Source organism: Acipenser ruthenus, chromosome 18 (genome assembly GCF_902713425.1).
Source record: "Acipenser ruthenus chromosome 18, fAciRut3.2 maternal haplotype, whole genome shotgun sequence".
Taxonomy (NCBI): Eukaryota; Metazoa; Chordata; class Actinopteri; order Acipenseriformes; family Acipenseridae; genus Acipenser; species Acipenser ruthenus.
In genome coordinates this window covers 17,928,656-17,944,161 of record NC_081206.1, presented here as the reverse complement: position 1 = coordinate 17,944,161, position 15,506 = coordinate 17,928,656, and the positions used below count along the sequence as shown (strand labels likewise).

The 15,506-nt window shown below is 38.8% G+C and overlaps 2 protein-coding genes across 23 annotated transcripts in view; one reads left to right on the top strand and one right to left on the bottom strand.

Annotated features, from left to right (window-relative positions):
- Positions 1–13,480, top strand: part of LOC117419285 (ryanodine receptor 3) — a 141,773-nt gene extending 128,293 nt beyond the window's left edge. For all 22 annotated transcript variants that reach the window (XM_058991369.1, XM_058991359.1, XM_058991364.1 and 19 more), the window contains 15 exons: positions 322–380; positions 1,157–1,325; positions 2,296–2,382; positions 2,478–2,660; positions 3,500–3,630; positions 4,421–4,463; positions 5,433–5,560; positions 6,258–6,318; positions 7,399–7,545; positions 8,097–8,231; positions 8,465–8,621; positions 9,211–9,275; positions 10,227–10,327; positions 11,685–11,736; positions 13,145–13,480. In XM_058991369.1, the coding sequence (XP_058847352.1) occupies positions 322–380; positions 1,157–1,325; positions 2,296–2,382; positions 2,478–2,660; positions 3,500–3,630; positions 4,421–4,463; positions 5,433–5,560; positions 6,258–6,318; positions 7,399–7,545; positions 8,097–8,231; positions 8,465–8,621; positions 9,211–9,275; positions 10,227–10,327; positions 11,685–11,736; positions 13,145–13,240 (1,614 nt within the window). In that variant the 3' untranslated portion in view covers positions 13,241–13,480. The remainder of the gene's footprint in view (positions 1–321; positions 381–1,156; positions 1,326–2,295; positions 2,383–2,477; positions 2,661–3,499; positions 3,631–4,420; positions 4,464–5,432; positions 5,561–6,257; positions 6,319–7,398; positions 7,546–8,096; positions 8,232–8,464; positions 8,622–9,210; positions 9,276–10,226; positions 10,328–11,684; positions 11,737–13,144) is intronic.
- Positions 13,481–14,589: 1,109 nt separating this feature from the next.
- LOC117419401 (cell death regulator Aven) overlaps positions 14,590–15,506 on the bottom strand; it is a 57,116-nt gene continuing 56,199 nt past the window's right edge. Inside the window, exon 6 of the mRNA XM_058991376.1 lies at positions 14,590–15,370. Coding sequence (XP_058847359.1) covers positions 15,270–15,370 — 101 coding nt within the window. The 3' untranslated portion in view covers positions 14,590–15,269. The remainder of the gene's footprint in view (positions 15,371–15,506) is intronic.

Below are 15,506 nucleotides of genomic sequence, written 5' to 3'. Positions count from 1 at the left end.
CTGAAACCCTAATACCTGTAACTATGCTGACTTGTGTGTGTGGCTATTTAGTTTGCAGTCTTAAACTGTACTACTGCATATGCTGGATGACTCAGAAGTCAGTGGACGCATGGGATGAACACATTTATTAACCGGTAAACACAGAAGTTGCAGGTGCTTTTCATTCAATCCAGGGCCATCTTGTCTTCAGTCGATATCCTGCCCTGCAGTACGTTCCAAAGAAAGCACAAGAAGGATGCCCTCGTCCAGTGATTTTTGAGTCACGCTGTGTCTGATCTATGAATAGCCTGAGACTAACACATTGTCATTCTGGTGCTCCAGGCAGGTGACTCCAGCAAGGACACTGAGACAGAAACCAAGGCCGAACCAGAAAAGGCAGAGTAAGTTTCCGGATCTGTTACAAGAAGTCAATAACCCATATGTAAAGACTGCTACAGTATAAGCACTATTAGAAAGGTTTTGGTAATAACACGCTATAAACAGAGTTAAAGGAACATGAAAGAAACATATTGTAATAAACTGTTAAAAAATTTAATAACACATGAATATGAGTGTTATGTTATAAGTGAGCTATACATTATTGAACTTTACTCAATGCATGTCTCTCAAGACGCTGCACACCACAGGTGCAAAATCCAAACCGCAGCAAGCCAATGTTGCACACTTGGAATAATGAAACTTAGTGTGTTGAAATAGTTGCTCTTTTTATTTCTAAAACTGAAACAGTAAAGAGAAACACAAGTAAAGACAGCACTCTTGTTACTGTTTCTTCTACCAGCGAATGCTGTTACGTTGTGGATAATTGCAGTAGACGGCTATTTCGTCCCCTACTGTCAGATACCTCCTGCGCCAGACTGGATAATATTAGTTCAAATAGTGAAGAATGTTAATTTTTCCATTATTGCAGAGTTTCTGTCTATGTGGCTTTGTATTAATTATTACTATTAAATAAACAATAAAACAAAACCTGGTTGAATCTAAATACTATGATGGTAGGAAGTTTCAACACGTCTTTCTACATATCCCACACAGAGAGTTTGTATTTGAGTCTCCTGATCCAAGTGTACTTCATGTCTGGTTTTTGGAGTTCTAGGCAGGCTTGTCTGTATTTGGTACTGGAGTTTTGTCCAACGTGTTCCTGTGTCGTTCCTCTCAGCACGGAGGATGGTGAGAAGAAGGACAAGGCGAAGGAAGAGGAGCAGGCGGAGCCGTTGAGCGAGGAGAAGGCGGCGCGGAGGAGGAGGCACGGGCAGAAGAAGGGGGAGAAGGATGCCTTCATGGCTAAGTTCTTAGCAGGCTTGGAGGTCTATCAAACTAAAATGCTGGTGAGTCCTGGAGTGAAGGCCAGGGTTGCTGTGGTGTGACTCCTACATCAAAGCTTGCTGGCTCAGTGCAAGAACTATGGACCATCTGATGGCAGACTCATGTTTTTATATTAAAGCTTGAAGCGCTTCAATCTGAAATCAAACGATTGGTTCATGCTCTCAGACAGTGAGCTATGAATCTTATAGGAATCGTAACAGAAAACTTTGCAGGGAATGTGTTACTTGTTTAATTTCCATACAGGGTTTTTCACCCATTGCAGGGTATGCTGCACCTTCATTTCATTCGATTCTCATCAGGAAAAAGGCTAAATCAGTGTTTCAAAGTACTAGCTCCCAATGATTTTCTTTTGTTCCAGGTGAGAATCTATTGTACAGTGATGGCACAGTATTCCTGTAATGGGACAGAGTTCTAGACATACCGTAGGATTTCGAATTTTGGATCTCATCAGAAATGCTGCATCAGTCAATATTAAGTCAAGATTAAAGACTTGCTTTTATAGTTTAGTCTTTTTTACCTGACTTACAAATATAATTGTTTTTGTCTATTTTATTTGCTTATTTTGTAATCATGTGTTTTATCATTCTTCTTAATTTCCAGTTTTCTGCAATTTGTTTTATTTTGATGTATTATTATTATTATTATTATTATTATTATTATTATTATTATTATTATTATAAATATGTCTTGTTACTTAGTATTTTTACTACTTCTTGATATTGCATACTTTCTTTTTAAACGAAATGTGAAGTGCTTTGAGATACTGTTGTATGAAAGACACTATAGAAATAAAATACATTGAAATGGAAATGAATTCTTACTATGGGAGCCATACACCAAAACAATACTGTATACAACATTAATATAGGAATTGTAAAGGATATTCTTAAAAGGATGAGTCAAAACCCATCTAAACTGTCCAAGGGTTCTTTTCATTCATCCAGATCACCAGGAGATTTTTTGATTTTTCAGAACTACCTGGCTAGAAACTTCTACAACCTGCGATTCCTTGCTCTCTTTGTTGCTTTTGCCATCAACTTCATCCTGCTTTTCTACAAGGTAACTATAGCTGTAGCACACAGGACTGCAGTTTAACACAGGCTTCGTCACACCTGAGTCTAATAAGAGTCTGCGTCACTGCTGTACCTGTGCAGGTGACTGGGGAGGAGGAGGATGAAGACTCTGACCCCTGGAATGACGATGATGATGATGATTTCGGGATGGAGTTCTTTGTGTTGCAGGAGAGCACCGGCTACATGGCGCCCACACTGCGGTTCCTCGCCATCATCCACACTATCATCTCTTTAGTGTGTGTCGTCGGATACTACTGTCTCAAGGTAGGCCCCTGTCAAACAAGCGCTCCTTTACACAGTTACTGAATTTCTGTGTGATTATCGGTTCAAACCTAACATCAGAAACTTTATAGAAACATAATTAAAACAACACTGAGTCTTTATCTTCTAAACACAGAGTGAACACAGAAGAGTAGTACTATTGTGTTTGCGCCCCCGGTTTGTGTAGCAGTTTACTGCATTTTGTTGCAATAGAGGTACATTTTGTTTCCCCGTCTGTGCTGTTGTTTGAATTGAACACATCATTTCCCAGTAAATTACCAGAAGGAACCAGTCAATTCACTTTTTGGATGGTTATAAACATGATTTCTGGTCATTGACAAAAATCCCCACAATTTCGACATATACATAAACAAAAAGCCCTAGCTCCATAGCAAGTGCAGAGTCTACTCAGGTTGCAGCATTCTATTTGATGTGTTTTTGGTTCTCGTGGGCACTGACCACCTTTACATTTGTATTCCTGTGGTCTGAGAATATGTGTAAATATCTGTGTACCATAGCCCATAGCCTGTCCTGCTTTGCCCTATTTTGAATACTAATCATGCGATATCACAGAGGTCATGACACTTTCATAGTGAAGGACCTGGTCTGCACAGGAATCGTATCCTGTACCTTGTGGCAGAATCATTCCAGCAGACGCTTAACCTGACGGTATGAGACCTGTTTATGAATGTGTGCTGGTTAAAAAGTTCCAGCCCTCTGTAAACCGTGTGCTCTGCAGTTCCAGGAGCAGCCTGAGAGGTATTGGTCCATTAATATGCCCTGTGTTTACACATGCGGTTGTGGATTGTTACTGAAGTGCTTTTCCCTGTGCCCCTCACAAGGTTCCTCTGGTTGTGTTCAAGCGTGAAAAGGAAATCGCTCGAAAGCTGGAGTTTGACGGCCTGTACATCACCGAGCAGCCCTCTGACGATGACATCAAAGGACAGTGGGACCGCCTTGTCATTAGCACACCGTAAGACAGATACACAGACACACGCTCACTCAGAGAGGCAGACAGGTGCAGACTTTCTCTTTGTAATTTCAAAACGTTAGTTTGGTTGACTAAGAATGTGTACCCAGATTAGATGATTCCATTCCAATCAAACTCAAACTTGACTAACCTCTCCTATCGTAAACAAGTTAATATCATTAAAGATGTGAGCAAGAATTGCCCAACAACTGGGCTGTAGATCCCACACACTTATATCATCTTCATTAAAGGTGTTGCATTTCTATTCAGTCTTTGTGACAATGAATAAGCATGCACACACACAATTGTTACATTGATTTCCCAGTAATGTATTGTTATGTAGAACAAACTAATGATATATAATATATATATATATATATATATATATATATATATATATATATATATACACACACACACACACACACTCACAGACAGACGCATGCTGCTGCTAATTTCAATGGGCTACATACATCCTCATTTATTTATTTTTAATGACCAAAAATTGCATTCACATTAAGCGTCTTTATATGAGACAAAACGGACAAACAAATCCATCTGGCGTCTGTAACCCCTTTAAACGCATGTGTTCATTCAGGTTAAACAATGGCTTGTAACACACAAATCCATGCTTAATTGACAGCTCTCTGTTCCTAGAATGAAGGAAGTATATTGGGTATTTTTTATTCTCTTCCTTGTTAAAAGCAGCTTCTAGTTTCTAGTGCTGTCAATGCAGATGGTTTTCTGCAAAAACAGAAACACTTACCACTGAAATGTGTTTTTTTTACCACAGGTCCTTCCCTAATAACTACTGGGACAAGTTTGTTAAACGTAAAGTAAGTATCGTTGTTTCTGATTTACTTTTAATCCCTTGATTAGATGGCATCAATAGAATGAAGACGTTCAAGAAGTGAAAACACATACTGTTTAAGTATACACCACATGTGCACAATTAACAGCTTTTTAAATGAATGGTTTAATTAAAATAAATGGCAGGTGAGCCGTTGACAGCACGCATAGAAAAGTATAATGATGTATTTTTAAAATTTGTAATATTTGAGCTTCACTGGATACATTTCTTCTGGGCATGTAGCATGACCTCAGTGTGACGACACAAGCCAAACAGAAACAGCTGTGTTCCAATGCTGTGCCAGCCGAAATGACGTGCCGTGCCAACGTTGGCATGTATGACAGGTTGCTATGCTGACCCCTGGTTTGGACCACTGAAGTAGGGCCCTTTGTCTAGCAAGGTCATGCATTGAACTGTGCATGAAGTCTCTGTCTCTGAAGGGAGAACAGTTAAAGTACAGTTAAAGCCTGTTGTGCAAACCGGCCTCATGAGGTCTCTTGGTGAACAGAAAGCAAACAGAAGGGCTGAGTGAATGTGCTGAGCTCTCTCCAGTCACCCTGCGGAATCCGCTCAACGTGGGTGGATTGAAAAGGACGCAATTCAAGTTATCTCTTGCGTTTAATAAGAGAACACAGTGCCTCTCACACTTACACCAAGCTCTGTCACGCTATCTGGTTGTTATCTGCTCAGACATCTGACCAGTTATCTCACAATGTATCACGGTTAGGGACAGAGATTCGCATCCCGAGGTCCAGGGATGGTGAGGAAACCCCAGGCGGTTCCTGAGGGTTTCAGCAAAATAATATAAAAAAAAATGCCCCACTTAACATAGTAGTTAGTTTTTATCTATCAGCTTGTTAAATATCATTTTCATTGCATGTATGAATATGGGGTGTTGTATGTACTGTCCTGTACTGTAGGTTGTCATGCTCCCTTCTTTCCTTGTCCTGTGCAGGTCATTAATAAGTATGGGGATCTCTATGGACCAGAACGTATTGCTGAACTCTTGGGCTTGGATAAAAGTGCGCTGGACTTCAACCCTACTGAGGAAACAGCAGCGAAGGAAGCAACTCTAGTGTCTTGGTAAGTTGTGTTTTTTTATTTTTGTCAGTTTTCTGATATTTAAGAGCACAGATGGTGCATTCCATAAACGGCGATTAAGACTGACCTAGAGTGAGGCTGCATTCACACTGGTTCCGTTTCAGACGGACTCAGTCTGGCTCGTTTCGTTTGAAACAGTGTGTCAGTGTGCTTGCTGTTCACACTTATCTGCGAGCAAAGGGACCAAGTTCGTTTGGAGGTGAACTAAAGCTTGTTTGTTTGTTTTTTTTTTATACCACACTGCTAGATTGAGTGTCGAGTTACTGACAATTGGTGCTGTTCCCTTCCCTCCCAGCAGGTGTCAATAGAGTGCAGTGATGGCCACAAATATTAGTATACACTTCTTTGAGATGCATACACAAACTCCGGAATATAAGGGATTTTCTTTCCTGAAGAGCTACTACCCCTTTAACATGCACTAAACAATAGCTAAGTCCACTGAATAGCACCAGTTGTCAGATTTTTACCCCAAAATACAATTTGTATGATTTTTTTTCTTTTTTGGTGTATGGAAGATAATGAAAGTCCAGAACTACTGTATTAATATACATTCTGAGTTGATTTTTGAATACAAAACTAAGAACAAATGGTGCACATTGTCCCTGAATGAGTCTCCACTTGTCAGCATCGTTCAGGGGTTTTGCTGCCTTGGGATTTTTATCTGGTATTATTCTTACAGGCTGAGCTCCATTGACATGAAATACCACATCTGGAAACTGGGGGTCGTGTTCACTGATAATGTAAGGGAAACGCCATTTTTTTCTTTGCTAATTTCAACGCTATGAAACGAGTGACAATGCCACTAGCTCCAGGCTTGGTGAGATTCCTTACAAAGCTCTGACTGACAGCCCAACTCAGTCATGACCTGAAATCTTTTACAAGGGAAAGGCTGCCCAGCTCCCTGACTGCTGCTAGAAAACAAACTGGGACAGGGCGGGGTCTTGTTGTTATCAAACATGCAGGTGCAGCCTTATTGCCAGAGCGCTTTCCACAATGTGTTATTCTTAGAGCCTCAGGAATTGTGTTCAAAGTAGTTACTGTATAAATAGCAATATTGTTAATAGTTCTTAAATAGCGTGTGGCACACACATCTGTATGTTTTACATCTCAAGAGAACTGTTTTTACAATTGGGATAAAACATTATTTAGCAGTTGAGACTCTGGGAATATGCCTGCCCATCTGTAATGATGTCCATCAGTATGCCACACGTTTCTACTTGGATTTTGTGCAACACTTGATGCAATCTGTCCCGCTGTCAGTTCTTATGTATTTTTCTATATGTACATACAAGTGCTTATACAACTATAGCCAAAAGTTTTGCATCACCCTATAAAATTAACTAATAGTCAAACGAAATCTGCTGAATAATGTTACGTTAACATATAGAATTACATACCGCTTTGTAGTTTTCCACATACTTAATGAAAAACTGACAAAAATTGAAAACTGTGACATTTTATGGCTTCCTTTCTACTTTTTTTGCAATATCATTTTGTAGTTTCTTTGATTACATGATGTGAAATAAAGTATCTAAATTGTGTTTATATATATATATATATATATATATATATATATATATATATATATATATATATATATATATATATATAAATTATTATTATTTATTTCTTAGCAGATGCCCTTATCCAGGGTGACTAAAAATTGTTACAAGATATCACATTATTTTTACATACAATTAAATTTTTTTTTTTTTTTTTAATGATGTCTCAATCCTAAAATTCTAGGTGATGCAAAACTTCTGTCCATAGCGGCATGTCACTGATAGCATTGTTACTAACCTACTGCTTCCTCTCTTCAGTCCTTCCTCTACCTGGCTTGGTACACCACTATGTCTGTCCTGGGTCATTACAACAACTTCTTCTTCGCTGCCCATCTGCTTGATATTGCCATGGGTTTCAAGACCCTGAGAACCATCCTGTCCTCTGTAACTCACAATGGAAAGCAGGTATGCAGAGCGCAGCATCCAAACAGCTTTTTCAGACAGATCAAGGGAGTAGTTGTGCTTCTGACATTACCAGACTGATTGAAGCTTGCAGTGTCACGTATGCAAACAGCCTATTTTAAAAGAGCCTTTTATCAATGCAGTGCTCGTATTGGTCATGTTCATCTCTTGCACACTCACGATCTTTAACCTTTAGGCTGTTTTGTAAAAATGAGTTAATTTAATGAATGACACAAAAACAATAAGATACTTTCAGTTCCATTGTTTGTGGCATGAGTAAAATGTAGAAAACAGCTGTTGTAGTGGAACAGGATGTCTGTGCAATTATAAAAATGAAATGATTTTGGTCAGATGTTTGGAACATACGAAAAAAAAAAATCCCTTTCAGTGTTGTCCCCTTCAGTAATTTGATCATCTGAACAAATGGATTCTATGAACAATCCCAGTTAGGTTGAGGTTAGTTTTCACTGTCCATGGTCTCTGCAGTGTGAATACAGTGCCTAGCTATAAACTGTAGTGCTGCAGTGATGTGATGTGTGCGTTGCCTATCACAGCTGGCGTTGACTGTGGGTCTGCTGGCAGTGGTGGTGTATCTTTACACGGTCGTGGCCTTCAACTTCTTCCGCAAGTTCTACAACAAGAGTGAGGATGAGGACGCACCTGACATGAAGTGCGATGACATGATGACGGTGAGTTAGCGCTTCAACAAATGATGCAGCCTGGAATCGATAATCCTAGGCTTGACATTACGTGTGTATAATGTCATACATGCATAATCAAGCAGCATAGTTTAAAGAATCAGACACGGCAAATGTTCATTTCATTTTGGATCAGCACGATATGGAAACATGCATTATGCATGCCCTGCACCAGTGTGAGTGTACCGGCGCTATGCTGATCGCCCCTGTCCTGTGTTTGGCAGTGCTACTTGTTCCACATGTACGTGGGCGTGCGCGCTGGCGGTGGGATCGGAGACGAGCTTGAGGACCCTGCAGGGGACCCCTACGAGATGTACCGCATCATCTTCGACATCACCTTCTTCTTCTTCGTCATCGTCATCCTGCTGGCCATCATCCAGGGTAGGTTTGTTTCCCTGTGGGCTCTGCCTCTCTCAAAGTCGCTCCTGCTGGTAGCTGCAGCGCAGCCCCAAGCTGCTGGACAGGGTCTGTCTTTAATCTCTCATTCACCAGCAGAGCCATGTCTTAGATAGATGTGTATTATTGTGTCTGACATTGAGAGGCAGCCTGTTTTATACTGTACAGTATAGTACAGTTCAAAGTGTCCCCTGTCAAGACGGAGCCTTCTGTGATAAGTTGTCTTACTGCAGCATACTAGATTTGTATTGGCCATTACCAATGCACCCCTAAAACATCCCTCATAAATAGCTTGACAGATTATGCTAATTAAACTAATTAGTGTCAATTGAATAATTTTGTCCTTTTAACAACAATGCATCACCAAGCTTTATTTTAAAATTTATTTGAAGTATGTTCTTCATTTTTTAGGAATGTGTTAGGTACTTAGATTTAATTATATTTTAAAACATATATTACATAAAACAATACTGAACAATGTAGTTTTAATATGAGTTTGATATCCTGGGAACCGTGTCCTGATGGAGTGTTGCTTAGCCGTTGTGTCTCACCGTACTGTTCTCTCTCCTCGCAGGTTTGATTATTGATGCGTTCGGTGAGCTCAGAGACCAACAGGAGCAAGTGAGAGAAGACATGGAGGTATGGGACTTCATTTTAGGTGAAAAGAGTGTATTCAAGACCGATCTTAATAGAGCCATCACTGAAATTGTTCAAAAAAGACTTCATTGACAAATAACACAAACAAGGATCTGTTACAATTACAACAAAAAAACTTCAGGGGAGAAGGGAGTTGATGGAGATTGTGTTATTGATTTGAATACCTGCAGTATTAAGATCATCTGCTGTTTAACTGAATAGACTCCTCTTGCTGTAAGGCAGAAGCAAGAACTGGTAATGCCGCCAGGTGTTCTGGCATCCGTTTCCTTAAGTGAACATTGCAGGAGATGCAAAGGAACAGTAATCCTAATGCTCAGAGACGTAATCCTGATTACCACACTCTTCAATCTGTAAACTGCACTGATTAATGTGTCTCAAACACTGATACTTGAATACGAAACAACACTTGTGTGAATCTATAAATGAGCTGAATTTTCAAGGGTTTTTAGGAATCATGCTTCAAGATTAATGGGAAGTTGAGCCTCGCTGGAAAGAGCAATCCCGTTGGCAGTTACAGCTGCTGTCAGGAAACATACAGCCACCCAGATCAACTCAGACCAGAAGAATAATTTCAATCCTCATCAGGCAGCGTTTAACTGGAAATATTCTGTTTTAGGAGGATCTTGCATTGCTTATTCATTTGTCTTGATGTTAAACACTGTAATTGAATATTATAGTGACATTGGGGCATTCCTTTCCTTTCAAGATCAGAATTGCAGTGATAAATCCAAGCAAGGATGTAGGAAACCCTGTCTCTTAAATGTTTTTATGGAAGTTTTTATGTTAAATAATGTATGGGTACTCTACTGTATGTGTGTGACTTTGAAATGACAGCCTCTGTATTGAAAGAGATAAGGCAGTACTTTTTTTCAAAGGTTTTTTGCTTTTGGCCTGTTTCTCTGACACATGCTGTGTTCTATTTTTAATCTCCAGACCAAATGCTTCATTTGTGGAATTGGTAACGATTACTTCGACAGAGTACCGCATGGGTTTGAAACTCACACTTTAGAAGAGCACAACCTCGCAAACTACCTGTAAGTGTCACACATTCCTTTCTGCCACTTGTACAGTCTGTATAAAGGATTAATATCAATATCAATGAATGCTAAGCAATAACTAGTGATGGAGCAAACCCAGGAAGCAAATTACTCTATGCTGCTTTCATTATACTGCAATGCATGACTTACTTAGAATATGTTAGTGCTTTAGCAATATTTGCTCTGTGTTATTTTGCATTGATAAGCACAATGCATTTGTCATGTGAACTAGAATGGATTGATTGGATCTCTATCTTACATAGAGTAATAGTCTGGCATGCCAGTAAATAAAATAAAATAAAAATACTCCCCACAGTTTTTCATATGGACCAGTAACAGGAGAACATAAGATAGTTAATGTCATTAATAAAGACTGGAGTTGCCTGCCAGAAGACATGCAAAATAAACCCTTAAAAGAACCTGAGCCCTACTGTACTTTGTCTAAGCTCACAATAAAATAGAACTGAATTAGACTGCTGTGCAAGCCATTGAAGTTAGGCAGATGTCCAGTGTCTCCTGACATTTAGATGAACAAATTCAATCCATAATATTTTCAGCTGGTACAGGATGCAGTAGGTTTGTATGGGGGGCTTTTCTCAGGCAGAGCCCAGAGATCCTGCATGTTTCAGGTCTTCAAATCTACAAGTACCATGAAGATGGGCACTTACTGCTGCCCCAGCTCCATATGGCAGGTCTGTGGCAAGTTTGCAAATGTACACTATAAAGAACACCTGTTGGCATTAAGAAGAGGATAATTTAAGGGGATTGCAGAAAGATGAACATTGTGATGAAGTTACTGTTGCTATATAAAGTGTTATTTTTTGATGTGTCTCGCTACAGAATGTATTGCCATCAATGAAGACTTGTTCTCTCCTCTGAGTTCTCAATCTTGATACTGTATGTGACCCACTTTATCAAAAGAACTTTGAGGAACAATTCAGTCTTTGAAACTCCCTCTACTAAGTGTTATTCTATGTGTGTGTGCCTGCCATTGTTCTCAGATCCAAGATAGTTTGTTTTCTCCAAATCTAAAGCATTGAGATATTGCGGAGTGTATTTTTTTACCAGAACGTTCTGCAGTCTCTGGTAATTTCTGATGCGGAGGGCATTGTTGCTGTTCTATGTCAATATGGAATGTGCATTCTAGTTCTTTTCTAGCTGTATATTTTCTTTTTATTCACCTACAATCTCATTTGGTAATACAAAATGGGATCTAAGAATAATTACAGCAAACATTTTACAAACTTGTATTTAACTATTCTCCTGAGCAAAGTGATATGTTTTGTAGGGGCTACTTTAAATAATTTTAGCTTGATATTGAGCTCTTGAATCTTTTACTCTTCTCACATTTTAGGTTCTTCCTGATGTACATCATTAACAAGGATGAGACAGAGCACACTGGTCAGGTATGTAGCCTCAGTCTGAATGGCTTATATTTTTTTTTTTAAATGTAAGTAACAAAAAATTGGATTAATTGCAGCATTCCACTTATCTAGGTACATAATTGAGGTACATATTAAACCCTACTGCAGCACTTCTACCAATCAATTGATTTAACGAGATCTACTTGCTGTTTTAAGTCAGTTGAGAAGACAGATCCAATTGACACACTGCTGTTCGGTAGTGCTGTCTAAAATATTGTATACTTTTGTAATATTTGTAATATTTCATATATAAAACTATAAAAATACACTACTATAAGCGTTAAGCTTTTTACGGATGGAAACCTTAGCATTTGTAAATGTAAAAATAGGCATGATGAGAGGGGAAAAAAATAAAACAGTAAAAACTCACAAGGCAAGGTCCAAGTTAAAACTGCAAAAGGGGCCAAATTAATTAAGTAGGCTCAGTTGGTATGTTGAAATTGACACCATTAAGCACTGTGTTTCAATACTTCTTTTCAGGTTTAAATCAGCTAAAACAGCTTGAGTAGAGCGTTGCAATTAATCCAGCTTCCATATTCAAGGTGGCAAATGAACAGAAAATATAATATACATGTAAAAAGAAAATTAAACGGATCAAAATAATAATAATAATAATAATAATAATAATAATAATAATAATAATAATAATAATAATAATAATAATAATAAATAATAAGATAGTGGAAAACCAAAGCAGGAGACAGAAAGAGAGGAAATTCAAATGAAAACAGAGATAATGTTACATGCAAATCACCTAGAAAGTTTGAGGGGTCTCAGACAGTGGAGATAAGTTTGAGCCCATTGACAAGTCAGAAATGACTGCCAGGTAGAATAGAAGTTTTCAGTAGACCCACGCAGTGTAAACTTGATTTTCTCCAGCTTAAGAAATTGCATTATATCTTTTATCCAATTGGACAAATGAAGGAGGTGTGGCTTGTTTCCAATTAAACAAGATCAGGAGTCTTACCGGTAAGGTAGAGAAGGCCAGGGCATCACTCTGGAAAAGGTTGTTTCTGTGGGAACTATACCAGATACTGCTATGAGTGGTGAGGGATCAATGGGTGAATTTAAGATCTGTGAGTACATTTCATTTTAAACAAACAGTCACAAGTGTTTTGATATTTTTCAAAAGATGAAATGGAGGTGTTCTACAAACAAGAGCGGTGGGGACTGGGAGGTTAAATGACCTTGGTTTCATCCCCCAGTATTATTAATTGTGATACACAAATTAATAGGCTGGCAATAGACTGGGTAATGTTTTTTTTTAAAAGTGGGAGCATTTAGTCTGTCTAAACATATAAATGAGAACATGGTTTTAGTGAAAATATTCCTGTAGTGATGGTGCTGTCAAAGCTTCCCGACGGATAACCATTCCTTCTGCGTTCTGCAGGAGTCCTACGTCTGGAAGATGTACCAGGAACGCTGCTGGGACTTCTTCCCTGTCGGAGACTGCTTCCGCAAACAATACGAAGATCAACTGGGTTAGGAAAAATGCCACTGCCTATTGTACTGAGTATGTGACCTAAAGGCAAATTGAAATTATTTTTCAAATAATATAAAACAAAACACACACACAAAAACATTGTTTAAAACATACTTAAGTACATGTTAAATAACCACCAACACATAACGTTTTAGCCTTTCTAATCCCATATCCCTGCTGTTTGGATTTATTGGGGCTACGAGTTAAAGCCTGTCATCTCTTAAAAAAATAAATAAATAAAAAGAGGCACATGTCCAATATTTCAGTTTAACTGGCATGTTTACCTGCTACCTTTGTGCCAATGTGGAAACTACATTTACAACTTGCCCAAACGTATTCTGTTTTTTGAATTATTGATTATTGTGACAAACCTATTACCTTTCTTCTGTATAACCCCAATCCTTTGCACAAATGTAGTCTTCTCATGAAACACTGGGTTCAATGAAGTCACTGAATGAATCTATGCCTTTACATGCACAAGCGTACAATTTCAATGTTAATTGAATGTTGAACTGCTACTTAAGCTAAAAGTAGGGCTTGTAGAATCAAGAAAGAAAACAAATGTGAAACATTGTATTTATTTATTGAACCTTTTGTCTGGCTCCTACCTGCGTGTTTATTTAAAGAATATGGTTCTCCTGAGCTGTCACGAGTTAAAAATGTACAAGCAGCTCTGACTACCTTTTATCAAGTGTCAAAAAAGAAAAGTGCCTTACCTTAACCAAGACAAAGCTATGCAAGACGATGTCTGTACTTTATAGTTATACTAGTGCTGTAGTTCTCCAGGTTTAGCTGAAGCAGAATTTAATTTCGGAGAGTTTTGTGGCTTTTGTTTCAATTTTGTTAAAAAAACAAAAATGTAAAAAAACAAAAATATAATCTGTGTGTAAATGCACTCTGGTTGGAATCTTTTCAACTGCGGTTGTCCAGCCGCAAAACTCCAAAACGTACAACGAAACCATGGATATACAATAATAATTAATTCCAAGGTTACCTGCTACACTTAACAATAACGTGCTACTGTATGGCCATTTGTATGTAGTAGCTTTGCTAACCTGTGCATTTCTTTCGAAAAATAAAAGTACCCAATGCAATAAAATCTGGGGTCTTGAATTAGTCATTTCACCGGTCTTCTCTCAGTATGAAACTTCATTACCAAATTGTTGTAGTTTTGTTCTTGTAAAATGTCAATTCCTCTGTCCACTTAATCTTCCATGCACAATAAAAAAGCAGCAATTGACAAGAAATCAAGTGAGCCCCTTAATTTCGCATAGAAGAAAAAAAACACAGTGATGAACTCCATACAATTGGATACTCAACACATTGATTTAAAAGTCAAAGGGTGAGTCCAATTCCATTCAGTTTATGCTTTAATTATAGATCAATAAAGCAAACCACAGTTTTACAGGTACAATTTGAGAAGCTGTAGTGCATGTGCTTTGGGCAAGGCTGAATGACACACAGTCTTGTCATCTTTTACAAGTAGAATGCAGCAATCATTTAATTCATGCCCTGGTTCCTGTTTAATAGCCGTCATTAAAAGCAATTGCTTTTATGGCTAGCAGGTAGCACTAAATTCAATGGCCCTGTGTTATGACCCATTAGCCTGACAGTCCCATGGTCCTGACCCCTGGATAGGGCACTGAACACAAAGAGGGAGCTGATAAAGCTAGGGCCCCTAGCTTAGACATACAGGATATAGCAACACCCCTGTCCTGCACAACCTAGTTAAAACTAAAGAGATACATTGCCTTTCTTGTTGCATTTTGTTCTTCAAAAGTTTTACGACCTGTATGCTTAGGCACTGGGAAGCATCATGCCCCAGAACAAGGAAACAAAGCGAGTCTAGTTCCTAAGCTAGGACTGTCACCAAGCAACTGTGGAACTGAAAGAACAAAAAGGCATGGGCGTATTTGTGCGTCCAGATTTTTATGCGATGGTCACTGAAGTGCTTTGTGATGGGCATGCTAGTCCTCGCCTTGGCACTTGGTTGTTTGATACGGTTGAGTCTGGCAGTCCTGCCTTTTGAGCATCAAGATATCATGCTGTCCAGCCAGTCCTCCAGCTCGTCCTCAGTGATTTCCTTCTTCATGGTCATGTCTCCTGCAGAAGCTTCCTTGCCATGCTCAGACACTGTGGTCAAACAAACACACACATTTATTAAAAGAGAAACAGTGATGCAATATGCATGCAGCAAGTGGAGGAGCAAACCGTTACAGCAGAAAGCCTGGGGCGACTGACAAACTTTCCATCAAGGCTCTGTGAAACT